The sequence below is a fragment of the Ammospiza caudacuta genome, chromosome 19 (assembly GCF_027887145.1).
Source record: "Ammospiza caudacuta isolate bAmmCau1 chromosome 19, bAmmCau1.pri, whole genome shotgun sequence".
In the NCBI taxonomy this organism is placed as follows: Eukaryota; Metazoa; Chordata; class Aves; order Passeriformes; family Passerellidae; genus Ammospiza; species Ammospiza caudacuta.
The window spans coordinates 9,882,724-9,902,242 of NC_080611.1; the positions used below are offsets into that span (position 1 = coordinate 9,882,724).

Below are 19,519 nucleotides of genomic sequence, written 5' to 3' on the forward strand. Positions count from 1 at the left end.
CAGACACTGATCATTCCAAGTTTTAATTGTAACTCTGAGCTAAATGAAACCTAATTTATTTTCCAGCATCTTTCCTAACACCTTAAAAAACTCAAACACAGCCCAAGGACCCTTAAGCAAATAGGCTAGGCTGGCAGATCTATTTTCACACTACTTGAAATTGCATTTTGATCTTCCTAACCTCTTTTTCCTTGTGCAGCTCCAGCATGGGGCAGGCAAACAGCTGACCAAAAAGGTGATGTGCATGGGAAGGACAATTCTACCCCCAACACCACAAGGAATAACCAACCAAGCAACCAACCAAGCAACCAACCAAGCAACCAACCAAAAAATCCCAGCTGACATCAGCTGAAACAAGGATAGACCTGAGAAAAGAGAGGAAGTAGTTTCTTCTGACCATTGGTGGCCCAGTGATGGCTGCAGAGGAGGCACTGACCTGAGCCCACAACCCCATGTTTGGGAACTTCAGGGCATCACCTTCTCACTTTCCTTCTCAAACTATAGCCAGCTGCACCCAGACCCTTTATTTTTTCCCCTTTATTACAAGAAAAATATGAAAAATATGGCAGAAAGCTGCAATTTTGTTTTCTTTTTTTTTTTTTTTTTTTTTTTTTTTTCTCCCTCTGCTGCAGGCTGTAATTTTTTGGTGATGCAGGTCCCTCAGACAGCCCTGACCCTGTTGGGACAGTTTCTGTGAGAAACTCCAATTTCTGTTGCAGGCCCCTGTGTGGAGGAGCTCAGTGTCGATCACCATGCAGCACAAAGGAGCCATTAAACCTCCAGAAAAGCAGCCATTAATTATCTGTGAGCATGCTAAGGGCTTCACCCAGAGGTCCCCAGGTGCCAAGCTGCCAATCAAGAGGACATTTTCTGGTTTATAAGCAGGAAAGCTGAGACAGAGGTGTGTCCTCCCACAGGCTGCAGCCCCACACATGCAGGGTGGTACATGTGGGGAGAGTTCTTAGGCCCAAAAGCAGCTCTGATTTGCCCCAAAATATTTTTCTGGACCAGAAGACAGTGAAGGTGTTGCTGCTGAACAAACTCCAGGTACACACAGGAGAGGGCCCTTGTCTGTTCCCCTTGGGGAGGCAATTCCCAGCTTGCTCCAGAGCCTTTGGATGCTAATTGCCTTGGGAAAATGCAAATAGACCAGAGCTGGCTGTGGGGTGGGAGTAAGGAAGAAAAAAGCCCCCAGGAGCGTGGAGGTGGCAGTGTTATAATCTCAGCCTGTCATCAGTTTAACGTTATTAAACAACTCCTCAAAATAGCAGCCAGAATTATTCCTATATGGAACTCAATCTGGAGAGCTTTAAGCTCCTTTTCTGCTGCTTCACTTTCCTGCTCCAAAATGTGGATTTGGGGTCCCACAGCCACAGCAGAGGTGTGAGGAGCTGCTCATCCATCAGCAAGGCTTGGCCCAAGGAAACCCTGGCATCAGCCTAACCCAGTTTCACCAGGCTCAGCTCTGTTGACATGAACATAGTTTTTGTTGCATTTTTAATTGTAAAAATGTATTTACATGAATAAAATACAGCTCACTTGGGGATATGACCTACTTTTTATGGGAAGATAAAACAACTGTAGGTTTGTGTTTTTATTTCATATATTTCAGCTGTTCTCAGTCAGACAGGGCTGCTGAAGCAGATCAATAGGAAATCCACAGCCACCGGGATGCTTTTTTTTCCTGTAAATAATCACATTCTGATCAAGATGACAGGGAGCTGCTGCATTTCCATGATGAAGCCTTTAACCTTCAGATCAGTAGAACAGTTTTGACAGTACATAATTTATATGAAAATAAATAATTTGATGGGGATTTTATATGGATGTGTTCTCCACTGCTGGAGAGACCTTCTGTGTTTATCTGAATTATGAATAATTACACTGAATAATACATAGTCCTATTGTCCTGGACAAACACGGGTCATCCCAAAATTTAAATACAGCAGGAGCTGGGGATGCTCTCTTCAGAAACAGACCCTGTAATTTCTGCTAAAATAAAGCACAATTTTCTTTTCCAGGATAATCAAGAGCTCTCACTCAGGTATTTGAGCTTGTTTAGCACTGAAGCAAGGCAGCTTTAAAAGCCATATTATCTCAATTTAAGATGCTGGATGGGTACAGCACAGCCTTGGCCAGTGCTGATTCTTCTCTATTCCCTCACTTCTGCAGCCTTTGATGAGAGCTGGAGGCAGATTAAACCAGCATTAAGACCCCCACAGCACTCAGTTGTGCTAAAGCTAAATGCCACAGATTTACTCATTAAACACAGATAATTGAGCAGGATGTGACCTGCAGTGACAGGACAGGCTCTGCTCCTTCTCCTGCGTGACACCGACCGTGTTCCCTTTCCCACGGAGGTGAACTCCCCACACTCCCCCTGGGAGCAGCTGAGTGACACTCCAGCATTTATTCAAATTAGGTGTTATTAATTAAATAACACCTTTCAGCTTCCTTGGCAGGTTTTCCCCTGCAGTTGCAGCGGGGAGCTGGCGTGTGTCAGGATGTCAGGCAGATGTGAGAACCTCAGGGTTATATTTTTGTGAACATGCACCTCATTAAAAAAGTTATCACTGTAGAAAATAATAAATTTATGGTTATGTCTCTGTACTGTCTCCTCTTTTGTGCCTTCCAGCTCCTCTATACAAAACCCAACTACCAAGTGCTGTTAAACAAAGGCAGCTCTTGTTCAGCAGAGCTTTGCTTGACCTTAATTTTGGCTCTGAGGTGGATCCTGCTGGAGTCTGAGGGGCTTCAGCACGTGCCTAAACACTTTGCTAATTAGCAACAAAGCTGAACACCAGCTCTAGGCTTCTCTGCATTTATCTACATGTAGATTTAGAGGTGTTTGGGACTAATTGGGGTAAGAAGGACTTTGATGCAAAATTTAAGCAGGACTGGTGCAGCCCTTTGGGCAGAGGGAGCTGCAGCAGCCCCAGTTTGAGCAGCTGCAGACCTGGACAAGCACAAGCCATGGAACCTCCTCTGCACCCCTGTCACACCTGGTCTGCCTCTAGGAAAATGAATGCACACTGCCCCAGCATTAAAGATTAAAAGCAGCTGCATCTCATCACAGCCAGGAGATTTGTCCAGGGCCGATGACAAAAAATGGCTTTTTGGGGAATAACCTTGACTGCTGGTGCTGTGTATTTTCAAGGCACATTAATCACAATTTCTGTGTGAATATTTCTCTTTTCATTGGAAATGGAGAGAGGGATGAAGCTTGGGGAGTTATGGGGTGGTTTGATAAAAATTCTAGGCAGAGCCCACAGAACATCATGGTACAAACTGCTCAAGGCATGAAAATATCCAGTTAGAGTCAAGGTATCCCCTGAATTCAGCCCTTGGGATAAAATCTGGCAACATCGGGGAGTGGGGCTAATTTTTTGGTTGAAATAGTGCTTTCCTATATTACAAATTGTCATAATAATTAAAAAGGAGTCTTTCTTCTACAAAGAATTGACCAGAGATTCAAAGATGAAGTGGTGTGAAAAGAAGCAGGGTTACATTTGGGACACTGACTTGCAATTAAAGACACACAAGGCAATTGCTGCAGCCACCTCCTGCCCTCTGCTGCCACTGCCCACTGAGGCCACCATAACCCAAAACCTGAGCTATATAAACCCCACATGAAGATAAAGCAAGGAGGCAGCTCCTCTCTCTCTACATTCTCCTGTATCCATGGGAACAGGCTGGGATTTGACATCTACACAAAAGCTGCAGACAGAAAGCCTGCAGTGCACAGAGGAAAGGTCAGTGGAGCATCCCAGCCATGGTGGCACCCAGGGAACAGCTGGGGCTCTGGGGACACCCTGGGGACACTGGGGACACCCTGGGGACACTCTGGGGACACCCTGCTCCCTGCCCAGCTTTCCTGAGTGCTGTGGTGCAGCCAGTTTGCAGAAAGAAGAGTTAAAGAGCTGATGTGGCTCTTGGGCACAAAGAGCTGGTGGGGGGAAGGAGACCCTACCAACACCCCAAAACTGAATGAGGAAAACAAGAAGATAAAAAGCTGCTTTTTCTAGATAGGTTTGACTGTTAATGTGGGGAAAAATAAGTAAATAAATAAATCCCATAAGGAGGGAAGGAAGAAGAAGAAGAAAATAAATATCTCTCAGCTACTTCTCATTAGTGGAGGAGTATTTACTCAGGTGAATATTCTGCCTGCTCACACAGCATCCCCAGCACAGGCACACCAGCTCTGCACAGCTAACAAGCTATCAGCAGGGAAGAATAAGACTATTTAATTTCTTAGCACACCTTGAATAGCCCATGGGGCCAACTCACCTTTGGAAAAATGAATACACAACCTTGATGAATTGTATTAATAATGCAACACAAGGACCTGAGAGCAGAGCACTGTGAGCTGGAAACCTCCACACTGTGTGCACCAAGTCAGCTCCTGAGCCTGCCACATTGCTGTGTTTTAGGGAAAAACACCATCAAAAATACCTTTGGGTCTTGTCTGCTTGAAGCTGATAAAGGGCACAGGTTTTTCCCCCTGTGTCCAGATGATGCAACAGCAAAGTTCATCTGGGGAATACCCAGCAGAAGGATTTGCTCTCCCCCTGCCTACCTGACCAACAGCTCCATGGCCGCTCCTGGGCAAGAGCAGCACCAGCTTGCTTCAAAACATCCACCCAAACCTCATCTCATCTCACAGCAGCTTCAGCAGGGCTCTTGGGCTGCCTCCTGGCCTGGATTGAGGGGTTCTGCCTCACAGGACCTCCTCCCTCACCTGAACCTTCCAGTGGCTCCTTGTGCCCACTGCCACCACAGCTCCATGGGAGCAGCACTGCAGGGCAGGTCATCTGCACCTGTTTGTGAATTTCTGTATTTAATCGTGGCTTTTTCACTGTGCAGGAAAGGGCTCTGGAGCCTCAAGGTGCTCCAGCAGCAACTGGAGGAGAACAAGGCCAGTATCTCGCTCTGCTGCTGTAGTTCAAGGAGCCACAGCCTTGTGCACAGACTCTGACACCAATTAGTCATTCATGAAAAACAAGATTTTTGTGCTTCTCAGTACAAACCATTTTCTGAGCAGTGTCAGACAGCAGTCACCTTCCCACGGGCCTGGGGGAGGCTTGGCTCATCCCATCGGGTGAATCTGAGGACTCACGGGGTAAAACCTCTCATTTAATTGGTATCTCACCCTCAAACTCCACTTTTTATTTACTGCAGTCAAAGCAGCAGACACAGAACCCAGTGAGAGGGCATCACTGAAGTGGGTGGGAGCGAGACTGCAGGAAGGGACTGAGTGCTGCTCCTCAAGAAGGGAGGATGTGGGGTAAAACCATGCCAGGTAATTAGAAGGGTTGATAAAATCATTAATGGGTGTCCTAAGGGGGTGCTGCATGTACTTACTCAGCATTTCTTCCTTGGAGAACTGCAGCTCCAGACTGGTTCTTGGGGCAGTGAGCCTGGCAGGGCGGGCGAGCTCACCCCAGCCCCTCACCCAGGCCAGGGCTCCGACGATCCAAGGCTCTGGAAAAGTTTCTCCGGGGCCCACAAAGATGTGATAACTGCATTGGTATGTCCACAGTGAGAGCTGCTGCCACAACAGGCACTTAGGGAGGGACAGGACAGCCCCCAAAGACACAACCATTGCTGCCTGAGCTTTGCAAACACCACATTAACCTCTCTAAAATATGCACTTGCTGAACGAACAGCAAACATTTATTTTAACAGACTTTTTTCCTGGCAGTCCTGCACTTGTGTTCACTGGGTGAATGTGTGAACTCCCAGGCTCACAAATGCAGCCACATGATGAGAATCTCTCCAATGAATTAAAATAATTACTTTTCTAATTCGCCCCTAGACTCTGCTAAACCTTCTGGGGCCTTGAGGAAGGCATGAAGTTCTTCTAATTTCTTCTACTTGTGTAGGCAAACATTTAAATGTATAAAATGAATAATTCTGTATTTAATCAGTGCAAAGGAAAATTCCACTTGGGGACAGGGACATCTCATGGAGCTGCACTGGATTAACCACAGGATGACTCCCTAGTGAGGGGAATGTGGCCATGGGAGAGCCCCTGTGGCTCCATCAGCAGTTCTGGTGATCCTGAACATCTCCCTCCCAAGGACTGAGAATGTCAGCATCCATCAAGAGTTACATGCAAAGGCAACAACCCTTGAGCCACCAAAAACCACCAGCATCAAGCCCAGCAAAGCAGATCAGGCCTGGGGAACTCAAAAGGATTCCTTGTGAACTGCAGTGGATTTCTGGAGCCAAATTCACACTGAATATGGGGATCCTGATGGAAAACCGATGGTTTGTCAGGCTGGGGGCAGGTGAGGACCAGCAGATTTGGTACTGGAGGTGGGGCTGAGTTGTGCTTTAGTGCCTGAACCTTCCCAGCAGCCAACCTGTCACACAGCACTGAAAAACTGGGGCTAAGTGAGAGCACAAAAATGCTCGAGGGGCATACAGAAACTGAGGGTGAATAGAACTGCGTCTACAGAAAGATGCCCTGATTTTAAAACTTTGCAAATTAGGAATCTACCCAGATATACACTAAATATGCATTGCTTGCTTCTCTGGAGGAAGTGGAGAGGAGTAATCCTGTTCCAGAGCTGGCTGGATACACTCCTGCAGTGATGTCCTGTGGAATGGGTGTTGTAATGGATGCAAACAGTGGTGCTGCACCCTGCTTTGGAGGAGTTTATAAATAATAAATATTTAATAGCAAATAATATATAATAATATTAAATAAATAACAACCAACAGGTCCAACATTCATTACACAGCGTGCTACAAATGAGGTTAAAACTGCAAATATTCTATTTCTTTTAATTAACAGTAAGACAAAACAAGCTCAAATATACCAAGAATCCCCAGACTGTTTTTTTTCTGCAGAATGGAAATTTTCAGAAAGGTTTAAAGTAACAAGAACAGAAATAAAGTTTGGGCAAAGCTCTTTCTCCTGCAAGGTGACGAGCTGGGGCTTGCATGAGGGATCACAGCCTTTTCCTTCCCTGCCCTTTGTTTTCCCTCAGTGGCAGTGGTGTTTTCCCCTGGCAGCTGGCTAAGGCCAAAATGCCAAAGCATCAGATGAAATTTTCAAACTTAAAACCTCAAAATAAATACACAACAACAAAAAACAAACAAACAAAAACAAAACCGAAAAACCCCAAACAAAAAAGCAGCAAAAATACAATTTTCTTGCCAAAATGTAAAATAAGCCAACTGCTTTGCTGCAGTGGACTTGTACCAACGATCTCAGCAAAATCAGTTTGGGGTCTTGCCTTTCACTGAAATAACTTCTTTCCTCTAAATCCTGCACCTGATGTTTCCAATGGGAAAGGTTTGGGCTGTTTTCCACTCAATGCTGCACTAAAATTCTCCCATTTATGCTTCAGGCCTCCTGTCTGTAGGATGTCAGAGGAAATTTGGATGCTGATCCCTCCAGCCCAGCACCCCAGAGTGCCTCCAGTCTAACATGGGATATTTAAGCAACAGTTTCCAGGTGGCCAGAGAGGAACAACGAGCTGCTGGTGTCCATGGAAGGATGTCATGGCAGGATGGCTATTTCCCATTCCAGCCTGGCTGGAAGTGATATCCAGCAGTGAGAGATACCAACCAATAAGTGTTCAGTCAAGACAAAATTTATGTTTTTCTAATGCTGGTTTTTTGGAATGTTACACAAATCTTTTATGCCTGCTGGCGCTCAGGCCAGTAAATATAGAATTCAATGATACAGTCGAATGCACAAACTTTATCAGCCTACCTACCTACACCAAAAAATACACCTTTTTTCCCCTTAGTTCTACTCTATTTTCTTTTTCCTGCTCTTGAGTCCAGCCCTGGATTTATCCCCCAGGCAGAACTGCTGTTTGCTCAGCGGGATGAGCTGAGAGAGGAGGACTTTGGAGAGATTCTTAGTTATGCGGGGAGGAATAAAACAACCCAAAAAAAAACCAAAGAAAGGGAAACATCCCAATTCTCTAGGTTACACTACTGGTTACATAACCAATCTCTCTGGTTATATTTACGCTCCTATAAATAGAGAATTGGCCAGAAAAGAGCGGCCTAAAAAAACGACAAACGGAGTCGGGGCGGAGGGGCTGTGGGGCCGGGGGGCTCAGCACGGGGACGAGGACATCTGGTCGTAGTCAGGGCACTTGAGCAGGGCTGGGTAGCTGCTGTTCATCTGCAGGGACGCCTCGCTGGAGATGTCCGAGGGGCTGCGGCCCCGCGCCCACGCGTCGGGGTGCAGGAACTGCCCCGAGTAGTCGGAGCAGTTGCTCAGGCGGGGCCGGTAGAAGCCGGGGTGGGGTCTGTAGAGGTCCTCGGCCGTGTAGCGCTTCATGAACAGGTACACGGACATCACCCCGGCGCTCTGCGGGACAGACAGACGGACTGAGAACCTCCCTGGCCCCGGTGCGCCACCAGCGGCACGGGACAGCACAGAAACCGCCTGCTTTGGGCTGTGCAGAAATCACAGAAACCGCCTGCTTTGGGCTGTGCAGAAATCACAGAAACCGCCTGCTTTGAGCTGTGCTGATGCTCAAAAGCACCCGAGTGCCATCACCTCCCTGCCCCATGGATCTGTGCACTGAATAATGCAGCACAACCACATCTCTGCTTCTCATGCCTGGCTCCACCAGGCATAGCTCCACCAAACTGTGACCAAATGCCCCATCAGTGCTCCAGGTTGGGTTTGTCCCCTCCACATGTCCCCTTCACCCCTCTACCCTCCCAGCCCTCCCTTAAACCCCTCTGAGCCCTCTTTTTGCCAAAACCCTCAGTCTGCCCACCCCTGGGAATGGGATACACTTCATACAGGACGTGGGTACCTCTGTGAGAAGGAAGGAGATGGCAGAGAAGGCAAAGGACCAGCCATATTTGTAATTGAAGAACGACTCCGAGTCCTTGGTCCTGTTGAGCATCTCGTCATTAATGCTGGATATGTAGAGGACCAGCCCCACCACCAGTGACAGACCTGGGGAGGGACAGTGGGAAATGCTTCAGGGATGAAGCTGCTGAAGAAGCACCTTCCTGAAGGCCTGGCTTTGGGAGTGTGCTTGTGATAACTGGGAAAAGGAGCTGCCCTCCTGCTGCTCCAACCCAGGGAACTCCTCTCATTCCAGTCAAACACTCCCTGTTCAGAGAAATCTGTGAGCACTGGGAGGAGAGATCTGGCTCCAGTAGGAGCTGCTTCAAAGCTCAGCTGTCACAGCTATTTGTTCAGCACTTGCACAACACCATGAATAAAACATTCACTTTTCTCATGTAGACACAGCCCAACTGAGCAGTTTGAAGTTTCAGATCTCTCCTGCAACTGATGTTTCACAAGAAACATCCTGTCCCCCAGCACCTGCTCCTGCATGGGTTGGGCAGCCTTTCCCCACATTTCCACACAGCTCTGCATCCATCCCACGAGGTCTGATCAGGCTGTGGGACTGAGCTGGGAGTGATGAGTCTGACAAGGAGCCACCAGGGCAGGTCAGGAGAGCACCAGCAGCTACCAAAGCAAACGTGCTCCATGCTCATGGGCTGTCAGGAGAAAACCTGGCTCGCAGCACTCACCTGAGAGGATGAAGAAGATCCCCGAGACGAAGGCGAGGATGGTCCTGTGGGGCCGGATGTGGCCGATGTTGCTCAGGATGAAGCCGATGAACATGAAGAAGAGGCTGACCAGAGGGAAAGGGGTGGCAGAGCGGATCATCTCTGGTGAGAGAGGAGCAGAGGGAAGTGGGAACAGGTGAATATTCCCTAAATAGTGTGAGAAATGTGCTTGGCTGTGTGAGAGGGCTCTAACCCTCCTGCTCAGACCATGTTGTGTCTGAGTTTCTCTCCTTGCTAATGAGCTGAGTAAAACAGAGAATTATGGGATCACAGAATGGTTTGGGTTGGAAGGGACCTTATGTTCCAGCTCTCTGCCATGGGCAGGAACACCTTCCACTGTCCCAGGTTGCTCCAGGCTCCATCCAGCCTGGCCTTGAACATTTTCAGGATGGAGCATCCACAGACTCTCCGGACAGCCTGTGCCAGGGTCCCACCTCCATGGTGGTGACTCTGCTGATGTTTGCATTTCTGAAGGTTCCTGTGTGAAATGTTGCATAGAAAACCATCAGAACCTGCATTTTTCTCTAGTTTCACTGCACAAGTGTTTTTAAAATACTTCTATTTATTAATTCAAAAATGACTGCAGAATTCATTGTGAGAGCTGTGACACTCCATCCTCAATTCCTCCTGCTATATAATGTATGAAATTGCAAGGGAATAAATACAGCTGCAAATTATGGAGGAGACTAAAAAGCCAAACACTTTGATAAACATTAGTGCTGAATGATCAGTGACAGGAAACTGTACAGCTTAGAGCCTTCATGGCCATCCTGCCACTAAAAAGGGATGTCCCCAAAAACTTAGGAGCTCTCTGGGCAATTCCCATAGCAAAAATGTAGTTGCATCATTGTGTGGCAGCACTGTCAAGGAACTCAGAGCTTCTTTGGCAAGGACACAAAGGGGACTTCTTGGGGAGGGTCCCTAGTGCTTGGGACTCGGTGATTTGCAGGATGTAAAGGGTGGAACCCCACCAAATCACTTACTCAGGACGTTGATTGTGGATTCAGAGGTCAGCTGGATGTTCATGGGCATGACGTATTCGATGGTGAAGCACCGGCCACGCTCCTCACCTGTGGCAGATGTGGACAAAAATGTGAACTCTGGAGCCAGGGGTTTTAAAATCATCCCAGGGGCCATATCAGAGCTCCTCACTTCTCTCCTGACTTTTCCTAAGCAGCTGAAACTTTGCGACGTTTCAGGTTGGTCACTTTGAGATTCCCATTCCCTTGGGTTCTATTCAACTCTGTCCCTGCAGCCAAGTTGCTTCATCAAACTTGGCACAGGTGGAGGGAACGGTCCAGCTGACCTGAATCTGAATTTGCAGGGATGAAATGGAAAGTTTTTAGCTGCTGCCCAAGGCATCATGGCTGCAGCTCTGGAACAGGGCAGGGGGTCTGGCAGGGCAGCAGCAAAATCACCTAAGCCTGTGTGCAAAGCCAGATTTATCCTTTGGGCTGTTAAAGTCAGGCATGAAGAGATGACATTGCTTGCCAAAGGTTGTGCCTGAGTTTGGAAGCAGGGACAGACGGAGCCTCTAAAATCCCATTTTTCTTGGCCTTTTTTATTGGAACTGAGTTCTGACACCTTTTCTGCAGGGTGGCACTGACACACAACAAACCCAGGGGATGTTTTTGACCCTACCTGCCAGAAAGCAGACCCTCCAGAGCCCCGAGTGCAGTGAGAGCTTGATCTCGGCCGTCTGGTTCTGGGGCTGGACGATGCCCTCCTCCAGGTAGAGCCAGTAGTCAGTGCTGACAGAGATGCCCAGGAGGCCGAGGCCGCAGACGGCGAACACTGAGCTGAGCAGGGTCAGCGCCTTCCTGCTGCAGGCGCTCATGGCCAACAGCATCGGCAGCACCGCGGGACGGGACAGGAGGAGAGCCCAGCACGGAGCCTCCAAACTCTGCCCTGGATTGAGAGGAGCCATTGGAACAATCACTGACAGAGCCAGAGCTTGAATCAAACCCCAGTGCCCTGCTGCCCCGCGCCGGGCTGGGATGGGGAATGGCACAGCAGAGATGGGATGGGGAATGGTACACTGTCCTGGATTGCCAAGCAAATTGTATTCTATTTACCATTGTATGGCAGTTGTCTTCTGTTAAGTGAGCAGTTTTTCCTTATTCTGTTCTACAACCACTCCTCCCTCTGGGGAGACATCTGCTGATAACAGCCATTGAATGTCCCTGCATGGCTGATAAGAACTGCAGCATCCCATTGGGAGATGTGAGCCCAGAGGGAGGAGCCAAGCATTCCTACCTGGATAGAATCTGGAGATTCTGGAACACCAGCCAAGCATTCCTACCTGGACAGAATCTGGAGATTCCGGAACACCAGCTCAGCTTCTCCACTGGATTTCCTAGAGGAGCAGCTGCCTCCTCTTCCACTGGATCTTCAGAGGAACCTGCACCTTTCTCCAGGATCCCTGCTCCAGCAGAACCACCCCTGACACTGCAGGAGGGCTGAGCCACAATTCCAATGGGACTGCTGCCAACACCCTGACCCACAGGGTGTCAGGTTGTGTTCTGTCAGTGTTGTTTTGGTTTACCGCATTGTTTATATTTTTATTTTCTTCCCTAATAAAGAACTGTTACTCCTGCTCCCATATTTTTGCCTGAGAGCCCCTTAATTTAAAATTTATAGCAATTCAGAGGGAGGGGGTTTACATTTTCCATTTCAGGGGAGGCTCCTGCCTTCCTTAGCAGACTCCTGTCTTTCCAAACTAAGACACACAGCATGGATAGGATTGGGAGCAGCTCCTTCCTTGGCTCCTGTTGGATTGCTGCAGGTGAATTCCTGCTGCTCCAGCCAGAGCTGGCACTGATCCCCCAAAGGATGGAGGCAGCATCTTATCTTATCTCCCTGCAGGGCCTTATCAAGAGCTGCCAGTCCCTGGCACAGGAGCTGCTGAGGATCACTGACACCACGATCAAGGATTAACAAAGCTGCTCTTAACTGCTGGACCAAGCCCAGCCCTGAGCAGCTCCCATCACCATCCCTCTCCCCTCCAACACTGCCACTGTTCCACTCCCATGGTAGATCTACCAATTAGGAGATCATGCTAATTTTGCAAAAGCCATGCTACATTTATGACATCACCAAACTTGAAGCAGAGCGGCATGACACAACAATCTGCTTTTTTTGTTGTTGTTGTATTGCTCTTGCCAGAGCTGCCACTACCCTCCCTTGTCCAAACCCACCTTGTGCTCTGGAGAGAGGCAAGGAAATGGGGACAGAGAGCTGCAGCCAGGCCTGGGCAAACCTTAAAAGAAAAGGTTCTCTCATGCCCATGTCCCTTATGTATAGCATATTTTAAAATTATTATTATTTTACTGCACATTTGCTACTTTGGGCAAATTAGCAGTTCCTGTGGTGCCCTGCAGGCTGATAAAACAGCACCAGAAATCAGAGCACTTGGTGCAGTAGAGAAAAAGTGAAATTGGTATGGGGGGAAGGGTGGGGGGAACCCACAGCAAGAAAAGATTAAAGGAATAAAAGCAAGAAGGAAAAAGATTTGTGTGAGAGATGGTCTTGTGTGGAGTAGCAAGGAGGCAGATAGTGCCACTGACTGCTGCTGTAAAGGCAGAATGAATCACAGATAAATGCCATGTCATGTATATTCCAAGGCACATTCTGCTGCTATTCAGCACTGCAAGCAGTAAGGAAAAAATATCTAAATCCAGCTGTACAACAAAAGCTACTGACTTTTTAAGCAGGCTGCATCCTCCTTGGACTCCCTTTAGAGCTGCACTGGTTTTGTTTCACACCCTCAGGAGTGGCTCCATCACTCCTGTGCTCCCTTGGTGAGCAGAGCCCCTGGGAGGGAAGTCCTGTTGCTGTTATCACTGCAGTAAAGGTGGTGGGCTTAGTGATTAAATCAGGAGACACAAATCCTGCCTGGACCAGGAGATGACAACTCTCTGTTCCAACACGGTCAAACAGACTGGAGGAGGGTGTGTTTTTTTTCTAGTGCCTCAGATGCAAATAGATTAATTCTCCCTTGCTTACACAGACTCTGAGAGACGCCAAAAGTTCTCACAGCTTGTACTTTTACACCTGAAAGCCTCCAAGGATAATGTTGTGCCATAATTCCCTCATGGTGAAAGCGAGCAGGTGATGCTGAGAGAGGTTTCTTGCTCCTCCAGTACTCTGGGGAGCTCTGAACTCTTGCAGTGCTCATCCCCAGCACTTCTGTCTCACAAATCCACAGCACCAGCTCCCCACACCCATCCTGGGTTGTGCTTGCAGCAGATTCATTTAGATTAACATGAAGGAGACTTGTAGTTACTGTGGAGTCCAAAGAAAGGCATTTACTGAACAGATGCGACATCCAAGGTCTGTGTGCCCCTCCAGCTCACTGCTCTGGGCAGCAATAAGAGAGAAAAGCAGGGAATGCTGCTGGAAGAGTATCAAATTCTTGAGTGAAAGGCAGAGAAGGAGAGAGAGTCTTTAATTATCAGATCTGACCCTGAGTCCAAAGCAGGCAAGTACATCTCGGTAGGAAGCAGATGTACTCTCACCCTCGAGCTCTGCAACAGCTTTGACAATTCCCTTCCATATGAAATTAAAGATTTGGCTCTTCCTACGTTCACACTGAGCCTTTTCCCAGAAGGTTCCAACCTACAGGAAGGGGATTGCTGTCTCCAGACAGCCCAAGAAAGTGCTCCAGCTCACACTCCTGCAATCTTTCCCTCCACCTTTGGCTTTGCTCACCAGCCTCATTTTCAGTGTTATTTAATGCTTCCCTCAGCTCAAGGAAAGTAGGATGTGTTCCCAGGAGAAATACCTCCCTGCTAGGGGAGCAAGGAGCCAAGTGCTGAGAGGATGCTCAGATTCTTTCTTCCCTGAAGAATTAAGAGACAGCAGCCAGAAGAAATTGGTGGTTATGGGGCAGAGAAGCACATCAGCCCTGCAGCTCCCGTTTCCTGAGGAAGATACCATCTCCCATCTCTATGGATCCCATCGGATTCAGCAATCAAACAGCCAAAACACAGATACTTCTGCTCATCCATTCTTCTCCCTAGCTCAGCCAGAGCCATATTTTCTAGTTGCTGCCTCAAAATGAGCAGCATTTACTACAGGGTGTCTCATCCCTCTTGGCATTTTGGTGCCAAAATGGTAGAAAGAGCTGGGATATATTCTTGGCTCATGTATCATCAACAACCATCCTCCCTGCACATTTTAGTTAATAACGAGGAAAAAATCATAGTAGGGAGTATGTGAAGGTCCAGATAAAGACACTTAGAGGGGAATAATGAAGTATTTCCTGTGATTTGCTGTCCACCAACATCAGGCACTAGAAAATAGACCCATTTGGGCTCATTTCTGCTGATGTGATGTGAGCAGCAGGGACAGGGGTTGGGCATCAAAACTGCACCTCTCAATTGCCTCATTCCTTTCCCTCTCACACTTCAATTTCCATGAGATCATGGGTGTGTTAGAGACTGGTGCCTATTTCTGCCCCACTGGAATATAGAATCCAAGCTGATGTGATGGGGAACAGGGATAGGTGTTGGGGAAGATGAAACAGGAAAACCTTATAAATATGATTGTCTGGCAAAAGATTTTGAGAATATAGAAACTATAAGTGAGATTGAAATGAAAGCAAACTTTGAGATCCCTCAGTTACTGAACAACTGGAAAGCAATGGTGTGGCCAGCTGAAGGTGATCCCCTTTTGATGGAACAACACCCTCTGCTTGCAGACAGGCCCAAGGGTCAGAGCAGACCCTACAGCTTGGCAGAAGGCGCCCAAAGAGGAGTTTTTTGGGGTTTAAAATGTAACACAGTGTGGTAATGTAATGATTCTTCTAGGCTGTATGGAAATGCTGTAGGATTTGTACCTTGTACTAGATTGGTTAGTGAGAATTAGAATATTCAACACAGAAGAAGATTTATTGTATTGTAATGGGAACCTCACTCTCTTACCCCTTTTACTCTCTTACATTTTTGCTCTCTTACACTTTTGTGCTCTTTCCCTCTCATCCTCTCTCCCCCTCGGGCCTGCTCTGAGCTGTGTCTGGCAGCTCCCAGCAGGGCCCTGCACCCAGGCCCTTTGCAATAAACCCAAAGTTCCAGACCTGGCTGCAGAGATCTCTCATCTCCATCCATCCCCACCATCCTACCCCCTCACACTCCTACAGGTAGGGATGGTGCGGAAGCTCTGCCTGAAACAAACCCTCCCCAGGCCCAGCACCTGGAGGACTCACAGGGCTCCCAAGGGAAAGGTTTTTCAGGGACAAGAACAGGAGCTGGCTGGATCATCAGGCATGATTTAGTCCACAGTGACCTTTATCAATTGTGTTATGCTTCCTATGGCTGTTTGGTTTCCAACAGGAGCTGGATTTTAAATTAAATGAGTGGAGCCCCAGTGATTTCCAGGAAATGGAACCTCAGAACTGCTCCTGCTCCTTCGATCACACTGTGCATTCTGGTAGTAGTCCAGGGAATAATAAAGGCAGTCTGCAATGTAATCTGCAGTCTTCATAATGAATTTCTCCTTGCCTTGGAGCAACAGTTGCTGATGGAAACAGCACATGGCCCTTGCCGGGCCTGAATCCTTTGGGGAATGAAATGAGCACCAGAGAAATGAGCACTGTGTTTCTAACACAAGATTTGGGGTTTCTCCAAATCTGTTTCTCACCCAGATTTGGGGTAAGTCCTTACCTGTAGCTCCACAGTCACAGAAAGGAAATATCCTGGGCAGATTTCTGAGGCCACATCTGTGGCCTAATGCCAAGCACAAGGCACTGCTCTGTGGGTGGGCTGAGAAAAATGAATGAATATATCACAGGTCAGCTGCCTGGACAGGATGGGTCACCTCAATAAATCACTGCCCTGGGCTCACCAGAAAACAGCAGCTCCCTCCTGGCCTGGGTAAAGGCAGAAGGAGCAGAGCCATTGATTTTTGTATGACATCATTTCCAATTTCCTGACATTTGGGAGGAAGGGAAGCAGTGCCAAGGTTATCAGAGCAGACAGGAGGGAAGGGTTTGTTTGTGAACGGTTTGTTTGAGGTCCAGGACAAGCCTGGTGGCCTGTGAATGCTGTGAATGCCTGGTCCATGCTGCAAACCAAGGGCCAAGGGAAATCAGAGATTTAGCCATGGATCTGGAGCAGTGGGAGAGGCTGAGCAGGACATAAAGGAGAAGAAATGCAGCCAGTGCAAGGGGATAGGAAACCCTCTGAGTGAGCAATGGATGTACAAAGAACATCAGGGACCTGGGGAGGAGCAATCAAATGCTGGAGAGCGTGAGCTGAGATGGAGCTGAACTGAAAGGACCAGATCCCACTAAGCTGCAACAAGAAATTGGGCTGGCTAAAAATAATAAAGGGCCTTCAAGCAGTGTGATCCCTTCCTCAGGACACAATACAGGCCATGGATGTGAGAAAAAAAAATAGGTCAAGGAGAGCAGCTCTCTCAGAGCAAAACTTCTGAGAGCTGGCAGTGCTTGGGCAGGCAGGACTGTGCCCAGGCCACCCCTGCACTGTCACCACTGTCACCCTCCTTCAGACAGCACAGTCACCCTGGCTCCCTCACAGCAAAGCCAGAAAAGGCTGATTTGGTCATTAATAACCCTGGTGAAATAGAATCATCCCACCGAGCTCATGGAGCACCCAAAGGGTGCCAATTCTTCGGTCCCAAAACAGGGTGTGCAGGCTGCAGCCTGAGGGCAGCTGAACTGGGGCTCTTTGGGTTGGCAGCGAAGGTTGGACCAGTGTGAGGAGCACATGGGGAGCTGACTTTAACCACAGCTGAGGAGAGGAAGAGGAGGAGATGGTGAGGGCAGCGCCCACGGCTCCATCTGGGATCGCAGGAGCAGCAGTTCCACAAACCTGACCTGGAAAACTGGGCAGCTGGGAAAGACAGCTCTGGTTTTGGAATTACTGCTTGGGAAGAAACACACCCTCCTGAAGCTTGGAAAAGGTGTGCTGCAGCAGGAGAGGAGCACAGGGCTTCTCTGGATCCATAGAAGAGAGCAGAGATGGCTGCAGAGAAAAGCAGTATCTCCTGTTTTTCACTGAAAAAGAAATTTCCAAAGAGGATATATGTTGGAGCTGGTCCATGGTGTTCCAGGTGCCCTGTCCTGGGCTGCTGGCACTCACCAACTCCCCTGGCACATGAGGATGCTGAAATACATCAGGCAGCTTTAAGAGCTGCATTAGTGTCACACAGAATTGTCAGCTCGGTTTCGGAGACAGAAAACACGTATTGGAAAAATTAGTGCAGAAATAAATCTTTTTGATGTGGAGGAGGTTTAGCCTAATATTAAGAAATAAAGCAGCCCATCTCATGGCAGTTTGAACACGGGCTTGTAACAGTGACTATGAGCAAACAAACTTCAAAAGGATCAATACTGGGCTTGAAGGCCTCCCCTCACTGGGAGCTGCCATTACCGACACACGGACACGGCAGCACTGATCAATGGGCACACAGGCTCTCCAGGGAGCTTTACAAATAAATAAATGAATAAAAAGAAGGCTGGTTATGAGTTATTTAATCCCAGATTGAGCCACAGCAATAACAAACCTATTAATTTTGTGCTTGTCACCACACACCAGGAGCACCTGACAAATAATCAGTAAGAAACCACATGTGAGCTCACACGCTGCAAGGCTCACCACTAACTGATTTTGGTAATGAGATTGGGATTTTCTCTCTTAAACTTGACTTACATAATTTTTCTGAGAAGTTCTCTTTTCCTTAGCACTTCCTGTGCTTCATTTCTTGCCAGAGTTATTTTTTACAGTTTGGTGAAAAAAAATCCTGCCATGGCAGTGCAAGAGTGATGGAAATGTTGTATAGAAAGCGCCATAACTTGAATCTGCAAGGCTGACCCACTTCCCTCTCCTGCTTTATCTCACATCAGCCTTTTTGCTGTGGATTGCTCAAAACCTGCCCTTTTACCTGGGTCAGGTTTGCAGAGGGCTGTTGCTGATAATTCAGCCCACCTCAGCTCCAAATATAAGGAGATCAAATGATATTCCCAAGGTCAAAGGAGAAGTTACTGAGATTTATTTCCCACCCCAGCCCTGAAAGCAGACCAATTCCCAAACTGGCCATCTCTGCCAGGCTGCTGCACTCTCCGGAGTGATGGCACTGCTCCAGCTCTTTCACACTAATGGCTTGGGATGAACCCAGCAACTTCCAGCAAATAAAATCATCCAGCAAGCAGCCCCCGTGCTCCTGGTTCACAGCCTGTGTGTGTACAGCCAGCCTCATTCACATGGTCCTGCTGGATGCACAGATATCCCCCACAAAACTTTTATAGCACCCATCCCACCCACGTGTCTCCCTTTCCCTCAGGCTCTTACCTCTGCTAACCCAGCTGAAGGGATGCTTTGGCAAGAGGAGAACCTGTGATGGGGCTGGAGGTGGGAAGAGCAGTTCTGGCAGATCAGCTGCAGGGATGAGGGTCCTCACTGGAGGCTTCAGCTGCTGGATGGTCTGGGATGGCTCTGGAAACGGGCAGGGGCTGAAGGGAGGGCACAGCCTCAGCTCTCCCCCTCTGACTGGCCCTCAGGAGGCTTGCAGGGCGCTGGGACACAGGGACAGGCAGATGGCAGGCAGGTCTCTGCATCCACGTGCTGGCAGCTCCTGCCCTGGGGTGGTGTAGAAAAGCACAAAGTGCAAAAATTACACAAAGTGCAAAAATTACACAGAGTGCATTTCTTGAGAGGGAAACAGGAGACAAAGCTCTGAGCTTGCAATATTGCCCACAAATCCTGGTCCAGCTCTCCAGGTCTAACCTAAATATATCTGCTCAGAGTTTGCATCCCTAACAATAGCTGAGCCCTGCCCTTTGCAGAGCTCTTCCCAAAGCCCTCTCTCCCCACCAACCCTGACACAGAATTCTGCTGCCCACAGTGTGTCAGAATGCTCACAGCCAGGGACCTGAGCCCAACTGCTGCTTTCAATACCCTACAAAAAGCCACAAAAGCAGAATGAGAGAGGG

The 19,519-nt window shown here is 48.2% G+C and overlaps 1 protein-coding gene across 1 annotated transcript; it reads right to left on the bottom strand.

The window, feature by feature from the left end:
• Window positions 1-8,059: 8,059 nt before the first annotated feature.
• On the bottom strand, window positions 8,060-19,076 carry CACNG5 (calcium voltage-gated channel auxiliary subunit gamma 5). Its single transcript, XM_058817296.1, has 6 exons — window positions 18,879-19,076; window positions 11,209-11,475; window positions 10,551-10,637; window positions 9,529-9,669; window positions 8,796-8,941; window positions 8,060-8,338 (listed from the first exon to the last, which is right to left on the bottom strand). The coding sequence occupies exons 2-6, from the start codon at window positions 11,414-11,416 to the stop codon at window positions 8,081-8,083; spliced, it is 840 nt and encodes a 279-aa protein (XP_058673279.1). The 5' UTR covers window positions 11,417-11,475; window positions 18,879-19,076; the 3' UTR covers window positions 8,060-8,080.
• Between the last annotated feature and the right edge of the window lie 443 nt (window positions 19,077-19,519).